Here is a 26,422-nt window from a genome sequence, read left to right on the forward strand (position 1 = left end):
GGATCGAATGCCGAAGAAGTTCGGCTGTTGAAATAATCAAGCGTTCGAATCCCGCCAGGCTAGAATTCTTTCACCTTTTCGCCTGCTACTCGCAGCCGACCAACACACTCTTATTATGAACAGACAGACAACACTACACCGAATTGACCATTTCTACCTACACGACTAAAACCCCCTTCTCATTGGTTGGCACATGACTCATGCGGACAGATATATATCGAGTGTTTCACCTGCAGAGAAGAGCAGTTGAGACTACTTGACATATTGGCATGGAGTCCACTGAATCTGAATTTTAGTCATGAATATCAAGACGAGCACTGAGATGGAAGGTAGTTCGTATGCTGGGGAAACTTCGCGTCATCACGTTGATATGGCCTCCACACAAGCCTTAGAGGTGTCAAGCACGAGATACGCAGCTGTAAGATGATGGACCCTCTTCTTCCATTATATATCACTCCTTGCTCGCACAGTCTGGCTTTTGTTTTTCTTGCTTCTACAATCATCTTACGGCATCTAGCCTCGGTTAGTAAGTACCTTAGCTTATAGAGACGACTCCGAGCCTACGGAGGGCGCCGATATACAGGTATGAATGCTACTCCTGCTCCTCCTATAATACTATACTTCAAGATTGGAATGTTCGTCTAAGCATTGGATAAGCTTTGGCACAAAAAAACTTGCTATGGCTGCCTCGACAAACACACAATATCTCTCAAGTCCTTCTCCTCACACTAAAATGAAGCACATAGACCTAGTCCTGACTTCGAAAGTGCACAGTGATGAAGCTTGATAGGATATGGTGCCAAGTCGCACCCAAAAATGACTGGACTTGATTTGATTTGTGATTTTAGTGACTATATCCAGCAAATACGCCAAAAATGAGTAGCCACAAGTCTATCAGTCTCTCATACTAGACTCAATAAGCATCCTGAACTGACCTCGCTGAAGCATGGTTGAGTGAGGTGGTATAACAAAATCCTCCATATGACCAGAATGTGGAACGAGGCAGAGTCGATGAACTTCTTCATCAGAGCTCCCTCAGAATATGCTTTGTCTGGGTCGAGTACTTCGCCAGCCTTCTCTTGGAGGGCTAATCGCACACAGTCTTGGATCCTGGAAGCACTTGCCAGGATATGTGCCCATTGTGAATATTAAAGCCAAGTCCCTGTAGAACAAGTGTCTAGTAGTCGTACGTATTTGTCCGCGATGTGGATAGATCTCCTGACTGTTAAAGTAGCCGTCTCACTTGCATCTGAATTCCATGGTAGGATGCTCATCATAGAAGATGCTTGAGGGCGACATCAGCCTCAATATTCCAGATGAAGTTGCACAACTGGGTTGACAGGACGTGGAAACCTTCCAAGGGCCCAATCTTGAAAAGCACATTTGTCAACCTGCTGCCGTCGTTATTCATGGAGCCATGATAAACTGCATGACCATGTTCTGTATTCAGTTATTAAATCGCTTACAATTAGTGAGGTATATTCTGTAGACTCGTAGCACAAAAAGGCAATATTGTAGCGCAATAATTCTGCTCTTACTTCCAACTGTACAATTCTGCGTGCTAGGGTCTGAGTCTAGGGCAAACCGAGGAGAGAGATCTTTGTATGGCTATTCTTATGTCAATCATCATGTCTGCCTTGTCGATCCTGCGTTTCAAAGTTGTTGGTTTCATCAACTGTAGCCGCCGCCACCAACAGGTTAAATATGGACCCTGATATTTTGGCCCCTTGGCATGGTTATCGAGGCTGAGTCGCATCCATGCAACCCCCAACTTTCGAAAAGCCAACATGTTGGCTAATTGTTATCAGGGTAATGTATGTATTGCGAATTGTTATACTGATTTGTGTCAGCCTTGGGAATCATGGGTGATTGAGGCACCTACATAATGCTTCGGCAATGGTCTCCATATGTCCATTAGTTTCACCAACGAAGCGAGGGACTGTTAAAGAGCTGTTTACACCCGAAAAGCTCCATTACAAGTATCAAATCATGACTGGCCTACCTTTATTCTCGCGTCTCTCCTCGCGGCGCTCAGATTCGCTCAGTGACACGACCCTAACAGAACGACGGCTTTCTGATCTTTCCAACAAGTCTCTACATACTTACCATGAGCCAAACCAGAAAGCTCCTCGCCGGTGGGTTACGAGCTTCAGATCCAGACTCGATCCTACAGTCGTGGGAAAGAAGAAAGCCAGGAGAAATCGTGTCCTTGTTGTCGTTGCTCTTGTCCTTGCATTCGGTGGTATTGCGGTACTGTAGGTATTGTCATCATAACTAAAACCCATTGTCCTGACACTTCTAGGGTTTGGTTCTCACTTGTCCTCACATTGATCGATCGGCTCACACCTACCGTCTCATCGAACGGTCTACAGAGGATCGTCAAAACATGGAAAGGCCCGGCAGACTCACTCGCCGCACTATCTCCCTGGCCGAAAGACTTCAGTCAAGGCATAACACCGGTCCAATGCCATTCTCACAACGACTATTGGCGCTCAGTGCCTCTATACGAGGCCATCGCGGCAGGCTGCACAGGCGTCGAGGCAGACGTCTGGCTTGAGGGCAGCGATCTGCTCGTTGGTCACGGGAAGCGCTCTCTGACTCCTGATCGTACATTAAGGAGTCTCTATATCGAGCCGTTGACAACTATCCTCTCGAACGTAAACGCAAACTCATCCGCCAACAGCTCAGAAGGCGTATTCGAGGTCGATCCCACAACCAGCCTTACTCTCCTGGTCGATATCAAATCTGACGGAAATGCAACTTGGCCCGTCCTCCTCGACCAACTGGCTCCTCTACGCTCTGGTGGATGGCTATCCCACTGGAACGGGACGAGCAAAACCCTTGTCAGTGGGCCTGTCACGGTTGTTGGAACCGGAAATACGGTCTTTGATTTGGTACTGGCAGAGGAAGATCGCTACGTCTTCTTCGACGCCCCGCTAGACAAGCTTGCGCAGAACTCCACCTACAAAACAGAAAACAGTTACTACGCTAGCGTCTCGCTCCAAAAAGCCGTCGGCGTTGTATGGCCCTGGGGCCCAACGGACAACCAGAAACAGGCCATGCAGAAGATGATCAGCGCTGCCTCGGAAAGAGGGCTACTCTCTCGGTTCTGGAGTATCCCCTCCTGGCCTGTCAGCCTGCGCATGAGGCTATGGCGGTTTCTGGTGGATAGTGGGGTCGGCATGTTGAATGTAGATGATGTGGTTGAGGCGACGAGGTGGAACTGGGACTGGTGTATTGTGGCGGGGTTAGTGTTGTGTTGATCTTTGGGGCCGTTTTATCTTGTACTGATGCAATACCCTGTCAATTATATGCCAAGATGTTGGTTTTCTAGTCATGTTAGTTGCTTTAGGCGAAGAGGCTCTAAGCCACGTTTGCCTATGACGCATATGGAAGATACCCATGATCATAATCAATTAAATCAGACCTTGGCCGTTAAATGCGGTCCTGCATGAATGACTTTCGAGCGTGGTAGCCACGGAGGAAGCTATGTTCCTCCTAAGGGCAGAGAGACACCGAGGGCTAGCTCATAACAACGGGGGTCGCCCAGGATGAAGCAAGCATGTTTGTGCATGCAAGATTTTACTAAAATGCGAAACTCAGCTGCTATATTACCAAAAATCTCTTATCAAAACTCCGTGATAGGATTTGTTTAGTTTAGCTGGGCGAATTAATGAAAAGAGTATACCAATATCTACCATGCTGTCGACTCAAAGACGCACTTCCATACAGCCTACTTCCGAATGGCACGACGGCTCAAGCCTGGAAGCATAAACTGAATGTTTATATAACACATATCACGTAAGTAACTACCGCAGGGGTTGTAGGTGCCCGGCTTTACTGGTATACTTGTGTGCATATAACTTTCACAGGTACTCATATTCCATCTGTCAAGGATGTACAACGAAGGTCTGACGCGGAAGAACACATGTAAGACAAAACTAGTTGAAAGTATTAACACGCACAAATTCTCCCTCATAACTGAAAACTTCCACCGCGTTAATGTCAAATGTCAGACTGATGTCGCCTTTTTCACGTGCTGTAAAGACGCCTGTCGAGTCCGACTGCAACGCCAGAATAATGAAGCCCAGGACATCATCCTTCACCGAGACTTCCAATCGACTGTCTGTTGTAGAGAAGTCCGGGTTGATCTGCAACATCTCCTCAGAGCTATAGAAGACTCTGGGAACTGGCGCAAGCTGGAAAATGAGGTTTGACTTGGCAACCCCGCTGAGTGAGGAGCCCTTGGGAAAGTATGCGCCGAAGATGACAGATTCCGATGCACTCTTGCCTGACACAAGCATAATTTTTGCTGTGCTGATTAGGGACACGCAAGTGTGTACCTGCTGAATATCTATCTCCCCAGAAGAATAGAGCCTCTTTTGTGCTTCGATGGGAAAGTCTTGGGGCAAGGCCATTGAGAGCAGACTTAGGAGGGGGAGATTCGTGATCAACCCCTCTGGAGGAGGCTGTGTCTTGGTTGAAGAAGCAAACAGTTTTCTCAGCAGCATTTGTGCGTCTCCAACTGATGAGGGGAGCTTCTCAGACGGCAAAGGTTTGACCGAGTGTAACGGCCCGAACACTCGGGGCAGTCCCAAGAAAAGGTTTTGCTAATCCGTGTTAGCATATAATCCTTTTGTCAAACAGAGCATCTTGATACCCACCAGTGACCTGCCAAGTACTTGGTCAAAAGTAGCGAACGATATACCGGTAGAATCCGTGGCATTTCGCTCTTGAAATGCGGCCAGCAGGCAGTCGGTCACAGTTTCAACCTGCGCTAGACAGGAGGTGAACTCATCCGGTTCAATACCGGCTACATGTAACTGCGTCAGAAGCATCAACCGTAGCAAGGATCTAAAGTCCTTCAAGGGGATAGATCCGTTTGTCAACGTTGAGTTGGACGACGGGAAATGTTCAGCGGGAGGATACTCAGGCCCTTTGGTCACAGCGGTCGGAAACCACGGATTGCGACTGAAATTACCATAAGTGATCAGATCGAGCGCTTTCTGAAGATGAAAGTCATCTTCCGCATTGCGATGTGTATCACTGGTAGTTGCTTGCATGTCTGCCATGCTCTGAAACAATAAGGTGCGTTGTGCGGCATTGAGGCGATCGGGGTAGATGAGTGACGCTTTGCCGTCATCTTGTTCAAGAAGCTTTCCTCCATTCAATCTTAGTAGGATGATCATTCCTGTGCGCAGGACGTCCTGCGACATAATACGTCGTGGATCGTTGTGGTATGGAAACGATCCCAGTCGCAGGAGGCAGCGATGTAGAATTGGGGCAGCTTCACGGACACACGCTGCCAACTCTGGTGGAAAGGTGCTGATCATGAATTCCTGCAGGTCTGACACCGTCCAGACTATAGAATGTTACTCCCATGAAGTGGATCAACAATGCACTCAGACGTACAATTCTCCGATTCTGACTCGGTACAGAAGATCTGGAAAATGGTTTGAAACCATTCATGCTTAGCATCACCCAGACAATCTTTCCAGAGGCACCATTTAAATCTCTCGTAAAGTTCCTCTGGGGACGGTCAGTATTCGCTGCCGCAATGGATGGAGATCGCCCTACCCCGGGTTTGAACTAGCGGGAGAAACTCGTCAGGAGATTCTTTGGTTGCAGTCTGACCCATGGCTCAGACTCGACAGCAATCAGAAAAGAGTTCTAAGATTTCTAATTTGGAGTTTGATGAAAACGAGATGGAAGTCAATGGAGAAGTATGGGATATCGGGAGAAGAGAGGGGAATGATGGTTGATGGCATTTAGCAAGGATGAGACCGCCAGATCAGGTGACCAGACAATGATGAAGTGAAGTTGTCGAGTCTGCCTTGTCTTAACAACTGCGTCCACTCTCTGGAACAATTCTGATCGCTCTTGGTGGGGGAAAAACCAACATCTGAAGATCCCTGATGCCGAGCAATTCTGGCCCCATCAACCAACAGAGGTGTTGTTGCCCGTCAGTATCCGTGGTGCATCCAACATCTGCAACCTGGTCAATCTGGCCGTGGAAAACGATCGCCAGAAGATAACCAACATATTGCAATCTGCGATGACGGGGTGATGTGGCTGTGATGTTTCGATGTATGGGGGCCGTGCTTTCACGAAGGTGAATATGTCGACATCAATCAGTACGACATCAATTTAAGCCTCTCTCTTCGCCTCTGGCACTGAGCATTATCCATCATCTCATTCTCTGATTCACAAGTCTACTTCATCACTGCTATACAGGATGCGTCTCCACCTGTTCTCATTCATCTACGTGGCCATCTTTGCCTCTATCGTCAGTGCAACCGGTTGCAGCAAATGCCTCAATCAGAACGAGGACAATATCCGTCTCGGCTGCTTCAATAAATGCAAAGAGGCCTTCAATCCCAGCAGCAGCGAGTACCGCGCCTGTCGCGATCAGTGCACCGAGTTTGTCTTTCAGGATCACTGCTGCACCTCTTCCTGCAGCAGCAAATCCAAGGTCTGTCTGAATGACTACTTCGACCGCGTGGGCCTGACCAAGCGTGACTCGATGGACGAGGAAGCCTATTATCGATCTCAGCTAGATGCGATTCGAGAAAATCCCAATCTACTCGACAAACGAGCGTTGCTGGTCGGTGACGCTCCGTACCACCTGATCCGGAGTACCGAGGACTTGCACTCACTGAATCATCCGGACTTCACTGATACGATCGTGTATGATGTGTTCGAGCATACTGGCGCAGGGACTTTGGATCGTCGCATTGACCAGGGCCAAACCTGCTGTTGGGCCGCGGGGGCGGTGCTGCAAAAGGGGATCGCTGAGATAGGGATGGGATGGACAAGCAATGAATGGACCGACGAGCAGCGCCAGGGACTGGTGCTCGTCAGTTTTGGCGTTGCAGCAGCTTACGCTTGCAACTTTGTTTACAATGTGCAATGTCTTATGTTCAATGCCAGGCCTGCGCCGCAAGTTTGAAGGGAAGGCAGTTCAGGTGATCTGGGGATCTTGTTGGTTTCATGTTGCAGTTTTATTTGCAGGTTATATTTTCTTAGTTGTTTATTATTGTGGCTGTACTTGTGTCATGATCAGCACTGTTGACTTGTAAGAAATTCACATCTGGCCTTGCTAAGCTATATATTAAGCCCCGCCACCCCATCATAGCGCTTGTGCTCCATTACTTCTTGCATCCTTATTCCTTCCGCAGTCTCAGAGGAGTCAAGCTAGTTTTCATACCTCGCTTTCAATTGTCAAAGCATTTGGCCTTCACCATGGAGCAAGAATCGTCGACACCACTCTATCTTCGACGGGCTCTAGCAATCGGCCTGGCGCTCACTGCACTCCGACAACTCAAGTCCCTCCGTCTATCCTATTTGTTTCCATTCTCGAATCCCGTCACCGATGAGGTCGATAAAATGTTCGCTTTCGCGGTGAATACAAGCACGCTGTTCTTCACATGGTGTATCGCCGAGCCTTCTATCGCCCAGCCTCTTCCGATAACGAATTTGAACGCATTGCGCTCTACCCTGGCCGGTATTATTCTTACTCTCACCGTATGCGGCGATAGCCCCCTCAAGCGCCTTCTTGCCGGACTCGCGATCGGAGCCTGTTGGATCCTTGGATGGGCGATCACGTCTGTCGAGCAGCGGGCGGCCTATTGGCGGTTCATGAGAGACGGGCTAGGTTTCACGCTAATTAATTTGTGGCGCAAGGCCGCTCTTTAGAGGCTCATTCTTTTGACGGTCTTCTTGGCGATGCATTGTCAAGGCGGCTGTGTCACGTCTGTTGGCTTTCTGTTTGTTGGCGAGAGTTATTTTTGGCCGAAATGGTGACAGTGTTGGCTTTGGCGCCGGGTATTTGTCTTGTAGGCGGTTGCTCAAATCAGATGGCCCAAAATCACTATTCCAGTCAGGATAGCTACTAAGGTTACTCTTTCTCTCTCTCTCTAACAAGTAGATCAAGTCTCCAGATGTATACTTTCTCCTAGGTGCAACCGAACCGCGGAACCAGAACCAATGCGCCCATTTTGTGGATTGGCTGCGGCTGCATATGGATTTGCGGATTGCGTTAAACAGTCTAAATATATTGTCCCATCCTAGTGTCCATGTTGACATATCATCGTAATTATGACTCCTAACCCACGCCAGATTCCATGAAATGTACTCGGCATTTGCCAAACATCGTTGTCGGTGCTTTACCTCCACCGCCCCAATCTACAATGTGACTGTAGTGCAGGGGTGGTCAACAAACTGAGTGAAACTGCAAGCCATACATCATAGCAAAACGAGAATGGAGTGCTTATTTACCATTTCTGCTTTTCATGATTCCAGACAAGTTCGAATACCGTAGTCTTCGTGAACTCTGCCATAGGAAAACGCATTCTCTTCCAGGGTAGTCAGCTAAGTATCCATATTTCTCTCCTGCTCAAGACGTGACCGTTCATCAATGGAAGTCGACAACTTACTTCCATGCTTCCTTGAACGATTCCCAAAGTTAATCACATTCTACTCTGCTCATGCGGCCGTATTGAAGTACGGCATCCTAAATGCAATCAGAACATGAGTGTATTACAATGGACAAGGAACATCCTGTATGCGACTCTTAACAACAGCTTCTTGACTTGGGACATCGACGTTTGAACATACAAAGATGCCACGGGCCTCGGAGGGCATCATGCACTCCTTGGCATCGTCCTCGGTGGCTAGGTCTTCATTCTCTGCAAGCTTCCGATCGATAATCCATCTCGACTGCTAAGGATTCACAAACGTGAGATAGGACCCTATCTACTTACCCTCATCGAACCAAGTGATTCCTGAACGAGTGTTGTCCACCACTGTCTCAGGAGATGGACATGATAGAGACGGTAGAACTGTTATGCTCAGCTCATAAAAAGATGATTACGAGTTCTGTGTCCTTGCATGCTCGACGTGGACACCTCATAAATTACAAAAGCGGCTTGAGGCGTTTCTGCCTGGGGCATGAGAATCCAAGTATAAACAATTCAACACTTTGCAACTAACTGTTAAGTGTAGAGAAGGTAGGTAGAGGTGAGGAGTTTCATCCAGCAAAGCGAGCAGCAAGTCAAAATCGCAATTGATACGGATTATGAAGATTCAGTAACAGAAGAGACAGCAAAGGCGGAACATTCCACATGCACTCGATTCTAAATATTCACGAACCCAACAGCATCCATTAATATCAACTCGTCCTTCTGTGCTCCTTACAAGTACTGTAAGTCTCAGTTAATTTTGTCCCACACCTTGTTGGTGTAAACCATGCAGTTGTTCCAGGCGAGATTGTAACTAGGGTTTTCGCGAGCGTACTTCAGACCTGCAAAAGTCAGATACCTTCAGAAAGCCACCTCAGGAAACAGTCGAATACACATACCTTGGTTCTCGATAAACGCATCCGTCGCCGTCGTTTCCCCGAGATACTCGTACTTACTGTCCTTGCTGACGCGCACCCATTCTTTCTTCTTGTAGTTGTAATAGTGGTTCGCCCACCAATTCTCAGTCACCTGAGACTCTACCTTTCCACCGACGGGTGTCTGCCCGAGCTTCGTCTCTGCCTCGTCGCTGATCATCTCAAAGGCTTTGGCGGAGAAACCCTGCCGTCCAGAGCGCGTGGGAGAGTTGAAGAACTGGCCGACGATGAGCCGCACGTGCGAGTAGTCGGGCAGACACCTGTATTCGCCGTAGGCGGGGGCCCATTTCTCGCGGAAGGCGTAGCGTTTGCCGTGCTCGAGCTGGACACGCTCTGCCGCTGCGGCTAGGGTCACGGCCTCGTAGTTGTCTTTGTCGACCACATTCTGATCGGGGAACCTGTCTGGGTGCTGTTCTGCGAGGCAGAGGCTGAAGATCGCAAAGAGGAGGATAAGGATGGAGCTGAAGGCTTTCATTGTAAGGTTTGATACTGTGGTCCTGAGTGAGATGTGGTTTGTGAAAATGATAGGAGTAAGAGCTTGATGTTGTTGGAATCGTGGTGGATTCTCAATTACAACTGAATTCTATCCCTTTATATAAAGCTCGAGACTGTAAAGCTTCTACGACTCTACACATCTACATTATTCTCGCCCCCATGCGATGTTGGTTGGAAGGAAAAGAGGTCTTTGCAAGGCGTTCTTTTACTCCCAACGGCAGCTGATTCATGGGTTGCAGCAATGCCATCAGTTGGGTATTGACTGCAAAGTAAACCAACTTTACTCCTCGAAAGCCTTAGCGTTAAGGGGCCATCTAAAGGGGCAAACAAGGCTGTTCCAGATGATCAGAGACTATATCCCTGCCAAGACCAACATGTTGGAGTCTTCTCCAGCGGCCCTGGTCAAAAGCCCGGGGAGGCTTAGGGCTTGGCTGTTGGATGGGGCCGCGATGACCCGCGTCTCATCCCGACGGTTGTTTCATATTAACGCTGCATATGCTTGAGATCATCGGAGAGGCGATGCTACCGGAGGTCATACAGAATACTTGCACTTGACATTCTATAACATCCCGCAGGGTCAATAACCTGCAGTAGGTATGAAACCCGCCGCCCCCAACAAAGGATTCCTTGTTGGTCCATGGGTTCATGCGATAGCCCTATTTATGAGCTCTTATCAGAAAGCCTTGCTATCCTTATTCCGCTGTGAGTTGACGTAATGTTGGTTGATCTCCAGGAATAGATCATCTGTAGGAGATGTGACTATGCCTCGCTGTAGCCCCCAACACCAACAACCAGAGACTGAAGATCGACTTCGCCATCAGTTGAGGCATTTTTTCCTTGCATTGAGGGAGTCTATTGAGGAAATGGATGGAGGCGCGACGAAGACGTGGAGACGAAGCGACCGAGTTGGTTGGAAAATGGCTGTGCTCCGTAGAGACAGTTCAAGGCATCATCTCAAGCATTCAATCAGAGGAGGTCAATGAAAGCGAAAGATATAAAGCCATGGCATCTCCCAGTCCTCTGGCATTATCATCAACAACAGCAACAACCACAGATTCACAACAGCAACTCAAAAACTCATCTTTGATCTTTTCTAAGATACTCATCAATACAATGCATTTCTCCAAGATTGCCATCTCTCTTGCCCTCCTGGCCACCGCCGCGACTGCCGCTCCCAGATCCTTCGAGGAGCGCTCTCCCATCGTTGTCCGAGAGATCGTCGACCTCGGCGTGACTCCTCTGAGCGCCGGAGACGTCGAAAAGCGCGATATTATTGACCTCGGTGTGACCAACGACGGATATGATGACCTCGAAAAGCGTGGAAAGAGCAACTACATTTCCAGCTGTGGCGACAACTGGATGCCCATCGCGGACGACAAGAGCAAGAGCCACTCCGGCTACAAGTCTGCTGTCGAGCAGTACTGCTACCATGTCACCCATAGCCAGGACGGGCTGCCAACTGTCATCGGAGCGGGACAGAAGCACGCGGCGATTGTCAAGAACGGATACTATCTCAAGGGGGATGTTCCTGCCGGTGTGGACTGTGAGACTCCTTGATCTGAGTTACAGTGATACTGGCTGACTGAGCATATAGTTGAAATCCACAACAAGATGAAGGATGGAGATCACACTCCCAACCAGGCTGACTGCGAGACATACCTCATGAAGATGGCCGATTCCAGCTCCAAATGCTACGGCAGCAAGAACAAGGACACCAAGGGCGGAACCTGGCAGATTGGCGATAACGATGTCAGCTACCACGCTCTTCCCAAGCCCAACGCTACTTAGATGAATCCATCGTGAGACGGAGAGGACTTGAATCAATGTCTGTTAGATTGCTTGATTGTTGTTTCTGCTTTACTGCTATTCTGTTACATCTCTTGACTGCCTTGTTTCAGATTCTGATTTTAGTTTGCAAATCAACATCCTTCCTTCTACGCATTCAGCGTCAACCCCAGTACACTGATCTCCCCGTAGCCGTAAGTCATCCGTACATACGCAGTTATTGAATTATGAAAAACCAGCATGTCCGACCTCAGCCAAAGCCTCCTTCACCACCTCCTCAAGATTCTTCTCCAGCAGCCCTAGCTCCTTGTTCTTGATTGCCTGGTCGGCTCAAAGTGGGCACTGTAGGTACCCTTGGTAAAACCGATGTTGATCAGGCCATATCCTGCCCACGCTTCACCATTTTCCCACGCCTCCTTCAAAGCAGGAATGGCTTCCTTGGTGCTAAACTTGTGCTTCCACTTCTCGCCAGTAAGTCCCTGGAATCCAAACAGGATGGGGAAATCACTCACAATAGCTGAGAGCGCGCGCAGTCAAAGGACCTTTCGATGCGAATTCGCAAAATGGTAGAACCTGCCACCCCCGACACGTGTGGGAACAATCAGAGCTTTTGACGTCGGCTTCCTTTGTGCCTGACCATCATCTTATGGAGGCTGGTCCCTTTCGTGTTATTGTCTCCTTTGAATCGGGACGATCTGGAATATGGAACCACCGCAGGGTCCCCTGCCTCCCTCTGTGCTTGACCTCTTCTCCCCCTCGCTTGCGCCGTCTTGTGCTTGCCTCTGCTGCCACGAACGCATTGATTGCTCGTCGCGTGTTGGTGTCTTTCTTCTTTGAAGGTTCGCGGTAAGGAATGAACATGGTAGATTGCACTACGGACCTCACGGTCGCATTATCACACCTGCCGGATACAATGCTTGGATGGTGCAATAAAATGAATGCAGTGTCCCAGTTGTTTTATATCTCTTTGATCATTATACCTTCAGCAATCCTAATACTGGCAAACACGCAGTGATTGTCGAAGTCTGTCGTCGGACATGGTTATGAATCTGTTCATGCTTCGGTCTCTGATTCATTGTCATCGGCCTTTACCTGCGAATATCTCAGCTGTGCGTCTTGGGGTCTGCGTCAATATCACAAGATTCTGGAAAGGACACCCTGATTTAAAATGGTAGATTCTGGAATGAACAAAATATTCAATGCTGGCAACAGAGTCTTTGGTTCAATATCAGCAAAAGTATCAAGTCATTCAATTGATCAAATTTGTCAGCAACAATGGAAGGTATCACAGGTATAGCCAGCCCGTGTCGACAGATATATATAACGACTCGAGCAAGTCCCACGTATTCTAGTCCGCATCATCAGAGCACCGGATACACAGATCGATATCAGCTTCAGGATCTCCAGACAATTGTGTAGCTAACTCCTGTAGATTCTTCGACCTTCTTTGCAACTGCATAGTTACCACTTCCGTCGTCGGAATTGAAGAGCTAGATCTCAAAAAACGACATCCCGACTGCTTCAGTATGTCCCATCCGAAACGCTCAATTATGTTGATGCTCCAGCTCCTCTCCTCTGTTGCCGAAATCATTATTTCACCCGTTCACAACACGCTGATGGAATCCTCGCCGTACCGAGTCCGATAGAGCTCCACCAGATCTGGTATCAACGACTTATCAAGTGGTCCTAAGAAGTCATACTCACCGTAGAGGTCCCCATCAAAGTCGATATCCGGTTGCTCCTTACAGGAAATATAGAGCTTATACCAATACTGGAATGACATATCAAACCACCTAGAATTTGGGTACCCAGTCCCTTGCTCCGCGACGTAGAGTTCAGGGGACAACACTCTGTCACCAAGCTCATTTGCGCAGCAGTCGATCGTGACTATGACATTGCGACACTCGCCAAGCAGCTTGAATATCTTCTCGATCGTTGGACTGATGTACTCCACCCATTCACCCGTTGGCTACAGGTTTCCCCAGTCAAGAGGCTTGTATACATCTAAATCACGTAGGTTGGTCACCCACCTTTTACCTGGCTGTCCATCTTCCAGTATGGGAGCCCATTCCAGACAGCAATAGCGTATTTCGATCCTCCTGAGGTTTCTCCGGTTGTGCGGACCGATCATCACAAGCCACTTGTATAGCGTCTGCCAGTCTTTCTCTCCGAGTTTAATGGAGGCTTTGAATAGGGTGTGTGTGTAGAACACGTGAGCACCTTCCAGATAGACTTGCTTGTTGGTGAGGAACAAGTTCAAGCGGAATCTTTGTAACGAACTGCGGCGTGGAGCCTTCTTGTCTCTGTGGTACTCTGCTTGATTGAGCTATTCTTCGTAGAATTTTGTAGCTGAAAGTGTATAGGGACACCAGGATATGTCCAAATAAGGTCTTTGTAGATCTGGAGACGTAACTCCGGCGGGAGATCCAGGAAGCTGATGGGATTATCGATATCCATAATGAGACCTACTTGACTGTCATGCCGTATGGAAGACAAGATATGCTGAGGATCGTGATCTATTGTCGTTACAACGTGAGAAGAAAGTTCATATGGTACTAGAGTTTCGAGTTTAATCGTATTCATTACGACATCTTACCAGAGATTGCACATGCCCTTAACCAGCGTCGGACATGCGGTTACAACGGACAACTTTGATCTTGACCACATTCTGAAAAAGTGTAATCTATATTCGCAGCAATGGGCGGATTATGGATTACGCATTAGATCGAAGTCGCGCGAGGTTATTGGATTTCGACTTACAAGAGGTCAGTCCCAAGACACCCATCAACCTTGTTCTATTGATGGCTAATGATGGTAAATGCTTAGCCATTCCTTTGAGGAGGCAGACAATGAGCTGTTTGATTCGGAGTGGTTGTACAAGCTGGATTTTGTGGAAATGCTGGACAGCTGGCTTTCCAAAGATCCTAGCTGATGGTAATTACATTGCATAGACATGGCTGATATTACCTGCTATTATACCCATAATAGCTGAAAGGCATCAAAGAATCATTCAACAATCTGAAACCTCACAGACCGGTCTACACCAAATGCATCCCTCCAATCATCCCACAACTTCTGCAGTGCCTTGATATACTCCTCATGCAACCGATCAATATACTTCTGATCCGGATCCCACCGCTGCTGCATCACAGGAATCGGCTCCCCAACAACAACATCCACCGGCCGCCGATACGGACAGAAGATGTTGAACCGACCAGTCGAAAACGCGACCTTGTGTCCAACAGCCCATTCCCAGACTCTAGCCACAACCCCCAGCACAGTCGACGAGGACACATCCACACAATCGAAGAGCTCATTCTCCCCGAAGGCAATAACAGGAACGAGATCTGCCCCCGTCTCAACCGCCACCCGGACAAACCCCTTGCGGATGCGGACGACCACACACATCGTCCCCGGCCGGGCAAGGTTATACTCGCGACTTCCGCCGACGGTGATGGTAATCGCCCGGCCCATACCCTGCCCATCATGTCCCCCGCGGGTAAGGTGTCGGATACACGACGAGCGGGACACGCCGCTAATCCCGCTGGAGAGGAGGTACTCCCTGTACAGAGGCTGGTAGAACGCCTCGTCTTTCATCAGGAGCGTGTTCGTGAGGCCGGGGAAGAGATCGGAGAATCCGGCTGCGTCGGCGGCTAGGGTCCCGACTGCGCCTCGGAGGGCGATGCCGTGGGGATGGTAGCCGAAGATGTACTTTTTGCGGGGGGAGAGGGGTGCCGAGCGGTAGAGGCGGAGGGGGAAGTAGGAGGCGTAGGCTTTCCAGATCCAGGATGTGCGGAGGCGGTCGTTGCGGAGAGATAAGGTGCCGGTTTTGTGTGCTTTGGCGAGATATTTGATGTAGAGGATGTAGAGGAAGACGAAGAGACGCAGTCGAGGGACGAGGAGAAGAGAGTATCCCAGTAGTGGGAAGAGAAACCAGGCGTTGCATAGTGTAGTCACGACGAGGGTTTCTTTGATATCTCGAAGAACCGGTACACGGGCGGATTTGCCCTTGGTTTCAGAGGGTTGAGCGGTTTCGAGGACCATCCCAGCACGATTCTTGATCTCGTAGAGGGGGCGCTTGGTGTCTTCGACCTTCACCTCTGGCATGTGCATGGCCATTCTGTCTGGGTTGAGCGCCAGCTCGACAATCTTCTCGGCAGCCGCTACACGGCCTTCCTTCTTTTTGCAAAGCTTGGCCAATTCGAGTGCCTTGGTTTTGTACGACTTGTTTCCCATGACCTTGAGCAACGCCTTGCTCAGTTCTTTGGCATCAATGTTAGGCGCACGGCTCTTATTGCCATAGACACCAATTCCGAGCCATTCCGCTCGAGCTGCATTCTCGTAACAGTCTTGCCACGCAGGCAGCACCACGTGAGGCACACCATTTCTATACCGTTAGTCTGGAACACTGTGACAGAAGTGGAGACTTACTGAATTGCTTCATACCACGAGTTCGCACCTCCATGATGAACAGAGCAGACGATCTGACCCGTCTGCAGCATAGCCATCGGCTCAACCTCGAACCAAGGTCGGATGCGCGCGCTGTCTGCCTCTACCTCAGCCTGAAGGGGCTTGATCGACTGAGCATAGACATTCTCCTCGTCATGTGGATGTTTAGGCAACTTCCACAGAATCTGAACCTTCTCTCCCTTCCAGGAAGTGAGGAACATTTTCAATCCGCTCGCAATATTCTCCGCTACCTTTGGGTCTGGCGCGTACAGCGTTCCCAGATTAACCAAGACAGTCGGCGCCTTGCGCAGCCAGCTTGCGAGTTCCGGGTCCTGCTTTTCTACCGATGCGGTGGGAAGGAGAATTGGTCCGCACGGGAGGATGTTGTCCGGCACGTCCATGGGCCAGTCCAGCTCTTTCAGCGCTGGTGACAGGTGGAATCGGTCCGGTCGCCAGGCATCAGCAAAAGGGAACCGACCATGGATTTTGTGCCGGATGCGCCATTCGCGGATTTCGCGACGGCGACCGCTGCCATGGTACATTTTGGCTGTTTTGAGCACGGCCAGTGTGTTGAGCGGGATGAGGTGCGGAGGAAGCGGGTAGGGGAATCCAGTTCCGGGTCTATGCAGTCAGTACAGATCCGGCTATGCTGGGCGAAGGACTTACAAAGGGTACTTCCACAGAGCAGCGGAGTGTGGCTGCAGGCCCAGGACGATATGAGTGAGCGATGTGGTATTGATCAAGATGGCCGTGTAGCCAGCGTTGAAAGCGGCATCGCGGCCCTGCAGGAAGAAAAAGTCGGCTGCAATTACCGAAGGCTGTACAGATTTGATGATTTCCATACAGCACTGGTAGATATCGACATATTCGTCTTCTGTCCAGCCCCAGATGTCTTCGCATAGCGACTGGAAGCCAAGCACGGCGCCGCTGTACCCAGGAGGATGGAACGCTCCTCGTTTGCCCGTGCGAATGAACACGTCTGTATTGGAGGGGCCGCGAATAGGGTGGAAATGGATGCGCGATCGAAACGAGTCATTATATGAAGGGGCATTGTCATTCAAGAGTTTGTTCACCCGTCTTTCCAACGCAGGGAATGAGGCAATATGGACGTCGACGTCTCCTCTGACAAGCAGCTCATGGGTGATGGCCAGGATGATATTCGTCTGGCCATGTTCGCTATTCGCGAGGAATAATACCTGGGTAGGAGTAGCCATCGAAGTGATTGAGGCAAGATGTTAGGGATGGAGACAAGGTGGTACGTAGTGGGACAGGTTTTTATATGCCAATCAATCGACCGAATCAATCCGTGTGATTCAGGTAAGTGACCGCAAATGTAACACCAGTGTTCAGGAGAACCTCCTGACCTTAATTCGGTGATCAAAATTGGGGATCTGATTTTCGCGACTTTGTATCCAGGGTTCGTTTCATATGTCCATCGCCGGCGGATCCACCACTGCCAGACGAAGCGCAGATCGGCATCGAGTCTTCACACCAACCATCACATCATAGAGAAGTGTTAGATGAGAAAATCCGGACAAAAGCCGAGGCAGTGTATCACATTATGAGCAATTTCCACCCGAAACTCAGGTGAGCAAGTCTTCGCACTGCTTACCCCAATCTAGCCCTAGCTGATCTGATACGGAGGAATGAGATTGTAGAAAGGATAAATAGTAGAGGATGTTCTGGACGCTCAATAGGATCATCATCCCAACACTCATTCACTGCATTCTCAATATGGTCCTCGTTGCGATGTCGCTGCCCTCGGGGCCTTTCCCCGAACTCGCCTACCCGGTCGTCCCATTTCCGATTCTTGCTGTCCTTCTAGTGCCATGCCTTGTGCTACTGGCAATACGCCTGGCGCCAAAGGGACCGGTCATCAAAGGCGTACCCGGATCATTCGTTGACCTATATCTCTGCGGTGTAAGTCCGTCCTCTGACAAGTAGAACCGCATCTCATATCCGCAGATTGGCACCAAGCTTGCCTTCATCTCCGGCCGAAGTGCATACCACTTTCATTCCCTTCATCTGTCCTACGGTACGTACTGCATAACTTGTTAGTGATTGAGTGATTGAGTCTAACAAACCAGGCAACACCGTCCGATTCGCACCCGGTCAAGCCACCACCAACACCGTCAAAGCCCTACGTCAGATCTACAGCACCGGCACTGGCAAAGGCGCTGCATTCCTAAAAACTGGCTTCTACCGAAATATCTCCCGTCGAAACGTCTTCACCGCTGCAGATCCCGTCTACCATGCGTCGGTTCGCAAGCTGTTCGGCCCCTCGTTTACCCCTGGCTCTATGCATGTCCACGCAGGGGTCATCCGCGAGTGCATCCTTCGCTTGCACGAGGTGATCCGAGGCAAACTTGAGACGCAAAACACCATTTCGCTGAACGAACTTCTCTACTGCCACTCGGTAGATACCGTCTCCGAGGTCCTACTAGGCAAGCCACTGGGCTGCCTGAAACGCGGCAAGCCCTATTTCTGGACCGAGCAACTGCCGCGTATCTTCTACTGGGCAACAATCCGAGACCAGTTCGAGGGCTCCGGCATCCCAACGGCAATCAAGTGGCTGCTTCGTCGGTTTCTGCGCAAGGGGATCCGCCTCCGCGCGGAGCAAGCCCGCATGCGACTCATCAACGAGTAGGTTCTGTTTCCGGCAATTGACGCGAAACAAGCTAACGTATCAGACAACTGCGCGCATCACACACCCGCCGCGATATCATGGTCGAGGTGATGGAGCGGTCGGGGGGCAGCGATCTCCCCGAGGACGAGGTCGCCGAGAACTTCTCGGCGATCATGCTGGCTGGCTTCCACACGACGCAGAACGCCCTCTGCGCGGTCATTTACTTGGTGCTGACCCACCCGGAGGCGCATGTGAAGCTGGTGCAGGAGTTACAGGCGGCGTTTGCTTCGGCCGACGATATCTCGGGGGATGTTGCGGCGCAGCTGCCCTATCTCAATGCTGTAATTACGGAGGCGTTGCGCTTGTATCCGCCTGTGCCATTGGGGGGTCCGCGTGTTTCACCTGGGGCGTATGTGGATGGGGTGTATATCCCTGCGGGGGTGAGTACATTCTTCAGTTTCAGACTTTAGTCCTACGCTAACGTGATATAGACTGAGATCTGTACGTCGTTGTTTGCGCTGCATCACAATCCGGAGTACTTCAGCTGTCCCTACGAATTCATCCCGGAGCGATGGACAGAGCCTGGATCGACAGACAGGAAAGAGGCGGTCCAGCCATTCCTGGTCGGAAGCCGAGCTTGTATTGCCAAGTATTTTGCCAAACAGATGCTACAATTGACTCTGGCCGGCTTCTTCTTAGAGTTTGAGGCCGAGTATGTGGGCAAGGTCAAGGACTGGCAGCGGCAGTCTCGGTGTTATGCGTTTTGGGAAGTGCCGGACCTCAAGGTGAAACTGAGGAAGAGACTGGTTAACTGATAAATTGTACTGTTTGTCTTTTCTTTTAATTAGTGTGATGTATCTCATACCCATATTCAGTTAGTATGATTAGTTGTTTGACCTTCAACCTTAATGAACCGTGTAGGGCTAGGAGTACTTGTGTGCACAGATTCAGGAATTAAGTCTAACGGCGCGATCCCCAGGCCCACTGACAAGTTTCGCACAAACCTTAAGAGCAGCGTTATTGATGTGCTAATCTAAGTCTAGATCGGTCGACTTTAGGCTGTTAATTGAGTTTTCGCGTTGGACCCAAATTTCAGACTGTTTCATCGTTCGCTGCTATAAACACCGGCTGTTTGAACCATGGAACGTCGACACCTAGGAATTGAGGTATCATCTTGCCCTATCATTTCATCTATCGCAAACACGCTTCCATCAGATTTACATACTTTCGGGAACCTGGAAGGCTGGAACTCAAGTAGTTTCCAATAATTAGATTGATACCAGCTGAAGAAAAGGTCCCGTGGTATTAGCCAAGTGAGACTCTAGTTGCTTCAACTGTCGATCTCCGTGACCAGCAAGTTAAGCAACCATTTGACTTTTATGATGTGACTGAGCACGGTCTCATAAGTCGGTCACTGATCGTCAAGCAATCACCGAGGCTACGGCACTTAGGCTTCGGCAGTTGAAGTCCGAGGGCTGTCAGTTCGCGTGTCGTCTGATTTTTGAAACTGGTCGACACCCCTGCCGGTGAAACGTTCCACAATGATGCTTTGAGTAACGACTGCGAGAGAGTATCACATGGTCTCAGAGATGGCCCGTCTCAGTCTCCTGTCGACAGCCACATTCCTACATACCAGATATGTCGTAGCTAAGATGTCCAGTCCAGAGCGAAGAGAACATACACGATGAAGTCGAAGGAGGACATAGAGCTAGAGGACCTACCTAAAGTAAGTACACTGCATACTTTGACAGCTGCAACTAATGAAGTAGTCTCCCGGAGGAAGTTCAGCAACACTCTGTCTGTCTGAAGCGGAGAAAGCCATCCTGCACAGACAGATCGATGCATCAGAGTCGCATGTAGGCTTCTTTGGGATATATCGATATGCTTCGCGATGGGACATTGCCATCCTCGTCGTCAGCTCGGCCTGCGCCATCATAGGCGGTGCTGCACTGCCTCTATTCACTGCAGGTATCCAATACCCCGTCACCTATGATTGCAACTGACGAGATAGGTCCTCTTTGGCAACTTGACCTCAACCTTTCAAGACATCGTCAGCGGACAAATCACCTACCAGCACTTCCACCATGAACTCACCAAGTACGTCGTCTACTTTGTCTACCTGGCCATCGGAGAGTTCGCAACCATCTACCTCGCCACTGTGGGTTTCATCTACACCGGCGACCACATTGTGCAGCAGATCCGCGTCGAGTACCTGCGCGCCATTCTACGACAGAACATCGCCTTCTTCGATACACTTGGCGCGGGAGAAATTACGACCAGGATCACGGCCGACACGAACCTCATCCAAGATGGAATCTCCGAAAAGGTCGGTCTAGCCTTGACTGGACTATCAACGTTCGTCACGGCGTTCATTATCGCATACATCAAAAGCTGGAAGCTGGCGCTGATCTGTAGCGCCACCCTGGTCGCATTGCTGCTAATCATGGGTGGCTGCTCCACAGCCATGCTCGGCTTCAACAAGCGCGCGTTGGCTTCCCAAGGCCAAGGCGCAAGTCTAGCAGAGGATATTCTCGATTCGATCCGAACAGTGGTCGCATTCGACGCACAGGAGACGCTAGCCACTAAATACGAGAAACACCTCAAGGATGCAGAGAGACCGGGGATGAGGGCGCAGATGATCTTCGCGCTGATGGTTGGGGCTCTGCTGTGTGTCATGTATCTTAACTACGGGCTGGGATTTTGGATGGGATCGCGGTTCCTGGTCGACGACGGGAGCCATGTCAAGGCCGGTGATGTGCTAACTATCCTTATGGCTATCATTCTCGGATCGTACAATCTGGGCAATATTGCGCCCAATACCCAGGCGCTGTCCACTGCTGTGGCGGCCGCAACCAAGCTGTATAGCACGATCGATCGGCAATCTCCTCTGGACGCGTCACTAGACAAGGGCATCACCTTGGGCCATGTCCGCGGAAATATTGTTTTGCAAAATATCCGCCACGTCTACCCATCTCGGCCGGAGGTCATCGTCGCGCACGACCTGAGCGTCTATATTCCAGCCGGCAAAACCACAGCCTTTGTCGGGCCCTCAGGATCCGGCAAAAGCACCATCATAGGACTCATCGAACGGTTCTACAGCCCTGTAGCGGGGAATATCCTGCTCGACGGACATGGTATCCAGCATTTGAATCTGCGCTGGCTGCGCCAGCAAATGTCTCTCGTTTCGCAGGAACCACGGCTCTTCGCCGCCACAATCGCAGAGAACATCCGCGTTGGGCTGATCGGCTCGAAACATGAACACGAACCGCCTCAGCAGATACAAAAACGGATCGAGGATGCAGCCCGCATGGCGAATGCGCACGATTTCATCATGGGCCTGCCGGACGGGTACGAAACCAACATTGCGGGTTTCTCCCTATCCGGGGGCCAGAAGCAGCGCATCGCGATTGCGAGGGCCATAGTCAAAGACCCCAAGATCCTGTTGCTGGACGAGGCGACCTCCGCTCTAGATACAAAATCCGAGGGGCTGGTACAGGCTGCTCTGGATAAGGCGTCGCAGGGCCGGACTACCGTGGTGATTGCGCACCGGCTGTCCACCATCAAAGAAGCGCATAATATCGTCGTCTTGAACAATGGATGCATCGTCGAGCAGGGCTCGCATGATCGTCTCATGGACAGAAAGGGCGTGTACTACGGCATGGTCAAGGCGCAGCAGATCAAGAAACGGCTCACGCGGATGAGCCAGATGCCTCGAAGCCCGATGCAGACGTTCTTCCTTGACCTGGACTATCCTACAGACGATGACGTCTCGGAGTATGATGCTCAGGACGACGCGTCTGATGTCGGGCTGAAGACGGGAGAGAGACTGAAACAGCGGATGTCTCGCATGTCGATATCAGCGCTACCGGTGCACCTGCACAAAGCCAAAGAGATATCCTACTCACTCTGGACGCTGTTTAAATTCCTCGCCTCGTTCAACCGCCCCGAATGGCCGCTTCTCGGGCTGGGATTGGCTGCATCCGTCCTAGCCGGAGGCATCCAGCCCTCGCAGGCCGTCCTTTTCGCCAAAGCCGTCAGCACGCTGAGCCTCCCGCCCTGGGAATATCCCAAGCTACGGCACGATGCGAGCTTCTGGTCGCTCATGTTCCTCATGCTCGGCCTGGTCACATTTATTCTGTATGCCTTCCAAGGAAGCCTCTTCGCCTACTGCTCCGAAAAAATGGTCTATCGGGCCCGCAGCCAGGCCTTCCGCGTAATGCTCCACCAGGACATATCCTTTTTCGACGTGCCGGAGAACACCACGGGCGCGTTAACAGCTACCCTGAGCGCAGAAACAAAACAACTGGCCGGCATCAGCGGTGTCACCCTCGGCACCCTGCTCATCGTCTCGGTAAACCTGGTCGCTTCGCTGGGTATTGCAATAATCATGGGCTGGAAGCTCGCACTAGTCTGCATCTCCGCTGTCCCTGTACTCCTGCTCTGCGGCTTTATCCGCGTCTGGATGCTGGATAAATTCCAGCGGCGCGCAAAGGCAGCGTATCAGCAGTCCGCCAGCTCAGCCTGCGAAGCGGCCTCGGCGATTCGCACGGTCGCTTCGTTGACGATGGAGGGGGAGGTTTTAGACTCGTATCAAACCCAGCTGCAGGACCAGCTCAAGCGGGATATCCTCCCCATCGTCAAATCGTCGCTGCTGTACGCCAGCTCCCAAGCCCTGCCGTTCTTGTGCATGGCGCTGGGATTCTGGTACGGTGGGACGCTTCTGGGGCATGGAGAGTACTCCCTCTTCCAGTTTTATGTCTGCTTCAGCGAGGTGATCTTCGGCGCACAGGCGGCTGGCACTGTTTTCTCTCACGCACCGGATATGGGAAAGGCAAAGCACGCCGCGGGGGAATTCAAGCGGCTCTTCAGCGGCGAGACCATGCAGTCGAATTGCGGGGCTGCACGCCAAAAACCCCAGCCAGATATGCGCGGGCTGATTGAATTCCGCGATGTCTCCTTCCGGTATCCGAGCCGGATGGACCAACCGGTGCTTCGCAGACTGAATTTAACCGTCAAACCCGGCCAGTTCGTCGCCCTGGTCGGCGCCAGCGGCAGCGGGAAGAGCACGATCATCTCACTGCTGGAACGATTCTACAACCCTATGACTGGGGGAATCTACGTCGACGGCAGAAATATTGCTACCTGGGATCTAACCTCGTACCGAAGCCACCTGGCGCTGGTCAGCCAGGAACCGGCTTTATTCCAGGGGACGATCCGCGAGAATATCCTTCTGGGGAGTACCAGGCCGTACAACAGTGAAAACGAGCTGATCAATGCGTGCAAGGACGCAAATATCTACGATTTTATCATTTCCCTCCCGTACGTCAACCCCAAATCCTCATGTAGTTATGGGTCGCTAATGAAGAACAGACAAGGCTTCGATACGATTGTCGGCACAAAAGGCGGCATGCTCTCCGGCGGCCAGAAGCAGCGCATCGCCATTGCGCGCGCCCTCATCCGTGATCCACGGATCTTACTTCTAGATGAGGCAACCTCTGCGCTGGACTCGGAGTCTGAAAAGGTGGTGCAGGCTGCGCTGGACGCGGCGGCACAGGGCCGGACGACTATTGCCGTGGCGCATCGGTTAAGTACCATCCAGCGGGCGGATGTGATCTACGTGCTGGATCAGGGGGAGGTGGTGGAGTCAGGGACGCATGATGACCTGCTTCGGAAGCGAGGACGGTATTTTGAGTTGGTCAATCTGCAGAATCTGGCTTGAATGAGTCGTTGGTGGGCACGTTCGGTGATCAGCGTTTGTCTTTTTTCATTCTGATCCCGTGAGTCATGTAGTGTAGGGCTGGATGAATCGATTATTGTTTCAGGTCGGTTAAAATCAAGTATTCTCTCCAATTATGAGTCCAAATCTTGGGACTTTGGGCGAGTTCAAACCGCATTGGGAAAATCGTCCGGGATTCCCCAAATTTCGGGCGAACCACGGAGTATCAACAACACTATTATGAGACATGGCCCACATCACAAACAGGTCCTCGGCACGTTCAGGGACGGTACTCAGGACTTGGCAGGAGACTCAGACTCTCAATCTGTATCAGATCAAGAACGAACTATCCAAGACATTCTGAAACTGTGAGGGAATAGACCCCAATGGGATCTGACCTTAGTTCCTGAATGTTCTGCCTGGACCTCTCATCGGATTCTTATTCTGGGCAACTGCCGAGGATGAGTCTCTATCAAGCCAAGGACCGTATATATAAAGACCCCTGTCAGGGCAAGGATTGTGATTAGCAACTCTCCCAAGACAAAGGCCCAAGACAAGATGAACCTGCGCCTATTGACCCTTGCCCTCGCCGGCCTCGCCGCCGCAAGTCCAGTTGCCATCCAGGAGAGACAATGTACGTACCTACCCTCCGTCTCTGCGTCGTGGTCGTGTCTAACAGACTTTAGTTTCCTCCGGGAACGAACTCCGCGATGGAGCCTGCAAGCCCATCACCTTCATCTTCGCCCGTGCATCCACGGAGCCAGGGCTCCTCGTAAGAACTCCCGCATGCTATCCAATAGCAACAGAACTAACATAAACAGGGGATGTCCACCGGCCCAGCAGTCTGCAACAACCTCAAAGCCGCCAAACCAGGGCAGGTAGCCTGCCAAGGCGTCGGACCAGCCTACACAGCTGATCTGGGGTCCAACGCACTCCCCGAGAACACCTCCCCGGCAGCTATCAATGAAGCCGTGGACTTATTCAAGCAAGCTGCGTCGAAATGCCCAGATACGCAGATTGTAGCTGGGGGATACAGCCAAGGCACGGCGGTGATGGACGGGTCTATCAAGCGGCTTCCTGACGAGGTCAAGGAGAAGATCAAGGGTGTTGTGCTGTTTGGATATACGCGCAATGCGCAGGAGAGGGGGCAGATTGCCAATTTCCCGAAGGACAAGGTCAAGATTTACTGTGCTATGGGGGATTTGGTGTGTGATGGCACGTTGATTGTGACGGCGGCGCATTTCACGTACGGGGCGAATACGGGCGATGCGGCGCGGTTCTTGCTGGGGAAGTTGTCGACTGCTTGAGGTAGTGGTTTCGATGTTGTCTGTCATCTTTTTGGTGGATTCAAGTGACGGACTTGACTGGATCTTTGGAGCTTGGTTGTCCTCTTCATAATTATACATAGTTTGAGTCTGGATCCCTGTCCTCTTATTATATTGGTGGATGTAATGTCTTAGTCTAAGACCTTAGTAATTTATAAACCTGGTTCTCGCGTATATACGGATGACTGTTCAACAGTCCGAAGTGCCTCTGAGGTTGATCTTGTTAGTAGTATACTACTTCCATATCGTTACCAATCCTAAATATCATAGATAGCACTGCCTCTTTCTAGTTTAAATAAAAGCTGTTTTACTGTCCCTTATCTGATGTCCCCTATGCCTCTTCAAGTGTTCAAGTGTTCATGAGACTGTGATGACAGCCCCGCCTCCCAGTACTAAGGAGTTGACATCCGATATCACCAGTTTAATCATCACGATCAACCCGGTATTTCCCCTCTCATCATGTCAAGTTCCTTTCATCATTCACTTTCCATCCCCGATGAAAGATAATGCAAAGGAAAAGAAGGAAACATGTCATTCTATCCTCCCGGCTGGGACTACGAGCGCGTAATGAATTGCCGCGATAGGGCGATTGAATTGCTGCGGTTTCGGTGGGTGAAGGATCCGTCGTGGGA

The 26,422-nt window shown here is 50.7% G+C and overlaps 10 protein-coding genes across 10 annotated transcripts; 7 read left to right on the forward strand and 3 right to left on the reverse strand.

Annotated features, from left to right (window-relative positions):
- Nucleotides 1-1,989: 1,989 nt before the first annotated feature.
- NFIA_102100 (phosphatidylinositol-specific phospholipase C/glycerophosphodiester phosphodiesterase family protein) lies at nt 1,990-3,263 on the forward strand (the record flags this gene model as incomplete). Its single annotated transcript, XM_001266622.1, has 2 exons — nt 1,990-2,255; nt 2,303-3,263. 2 exons carry the CDS (start codon nt 1,990-1,992, stop codon nt 3,261-3,263), a joined length of 1,227 nt encoding a protein of 408 aa, XP_001266623.1.
- A 678-nt stretch (nt 3,264-3,941) lies between these two features.
- NFIA_102110 (uncharacterized protein) lies at nt 3,942-5,216 on the reverse strand (the record flags this gene model as incomplete). The annotated part of the gene is made up of 2 exons (XM_001266623.1): nt 3,942-4,610; nt 4,683-5,216. 2 exons carry the CDS (start codon nt 5,214-5,216, stop codon nt 3,942-3,944), a joined length of 1,203 nt encoding a protein of 400 aa, XP_001266624.1.
- Nucleotides 5,217-6,235: 1,019 nt separating this feature from the next.
- NFIA_102120 (uncharacterized protein) lies at nt 6,236-6,949 on the forward strand (the record flags this gene model as incomplete). The annotated part of the gene is made up of 1 exon (XM_001266624.1): nt 6,236-6,949. One exon carries the CDS (start codon nt 6,236-6,238, stop codon nt 6,947-6,949), a length of 714 nt encoding a protein of 237 aa, XP_001266625.1.
- Nucleotides 6,950-7,242: 293 nt separating this feature from the next.
- NFIA_102130 (uncharacterized protein) lies at nt 7,243-7,695 on the forward strand (the record flags this gene model as incomplete). The annotated part of the gene is made up of 1 exon (XM_001266625.1): nt 7,243-7,695. One exon carries the CDS (start codon nt 7,243-7,245, stop codon nt 7,693-7,695), a length of 453 nt encoding a protein of 150 aa, XP_001266626.1.
- A 1,514-nt stretch (nt 7,696-9,209) lies between these two features.
- Nucleotides 9,210-9,869, reverse strand: NFIA_102140 (uncharacterized protein; the record flags this gene model as incomplete). The annotated part of the gene is made up of 2 exons (XM_001266626.1): nt 9,210-9,301; nt 9,359-9,869. The coding sequence occupies 2 exons, from the start codon at nt 9,867-9,869 to the stop codon at nt 9,210-9,212; spliced, it is 603 nt and encodes a 200-aa protein (XP_001266627.1).
- Nucleotides 9,870-11,002: 1,133 nt separating this feature from the next.
- NFIA_102150 (uncharacterized protein) lies at nt 11,003-11,677 on the forward strand (the record flags this gene model as incomplete). Its single annotated transcript, XM_001266627.1, has 2 exons — nt 11,003-11,432; nt 11,484-11,677. The coding sequence occupies 2 exons, from the start codon at nt 11,003-11,005 to the stop codon at nt 11,675-11,677; spliced, it is 624 nt and encodes a 207-aa protein (XP_001266628.1).
- A 3,003-nt stretch (nt 11,678-14,680) lies between these two features.
- On the reverse strand, nt 14,681-17,337 carry NFIA_102160 (Diacylglycerol acyltransferase family; the record flags this gene model as incomplete). The annotated part of the gene is made up of 3 exons (XM_001266628.1): nt 14,681-16,061; nt 16,106-16,744; nt 16,790-17,337. 3 exons carry the CDS (start codon nt 17,335-17,337, stop codon nt 14,681-14,683), a joined length of 2,568 nt encoding a protein of 855 aa, XP_001266629.1.
- Nucleotides 17,338-17,857: 520 nt separating this feature from the next.
- On the forward strand, nt 17,858-19,564 carry NFIA_102170 (cytochrome P450; the record flags this gene model as incomplete). Its single annotated transcript, XM_001266629.1, has 5 exons — nt 17,858-18,043; nt 18,089-18,158; nt 18,211-18,766; nt 18,814-19,189; nt 19,241-19,564. 5 exons carry the CDS (start codon nt 17,858-17,860, stop codon nt 19,562-19,564), a joined length of 1,512 nt encoding a protein of 503 aa, XP_001266630.1.
- Nucleotides 19,565-20,433: 869 nt separating this feature from the next.
- NFIA_102180 (putative ABC multidrug transporter) lies at nt 20,434-24,468 on the forward strand (the record flags this gene model as incomplete). The annotated part of the gene is made up of 4 exons (XM_001266630.1): nt 20,434-20,475; nt 20,519-20,713; nt 20,761-24,068; nt 24,120-24,468. The coding sequence occupies 4 exons, from the start codon at nt 20,434-20,436 to the stop codon at nt 24,466-24,468; spliced, it is 3,894 nt and encodes a 1,297-aa protein (XP_001266631.1).
- A 555-nt stretch (nt 24,469-25,023) lies between these two features.
- NFIA_102190 (cutinase family protein) lies at nt 25,024-25,772 on the forward strand (the record flags this gene model as incomplete). The annotated part of the gene is made up of 3 exons (XM_001266631.1): nt 25,024-25,099; nt 25,152-25,237; nt 25,287-25,772. 3 exons carry the CDS (start codon nt 25,024-25,026, stop codon nt 25,770-25,772), a joined length of 648 nt encoding a protein of 215 aa, XP_001266632.1.
- Nucleotides 25,773-26,422: the final 650 nt, after the last annotated feature.

This window comes from Aspergillus fischeri, genomic scaffold (genome assembly GCF_000149645.3).
Source record: "Aspergillus fischeri NRRL 181 1099437636245 genomic scaffold, whole genome shotgun sequence".
In the NCBI taxonomy this organism is placed as follows: domain Eukaryota; kingdom Fungi; phylum Ascomycota; class Eurotiomycetes; order Eurotiales; family Aspergillaceae; genus Aspergillus; species Aspergillus fischeri.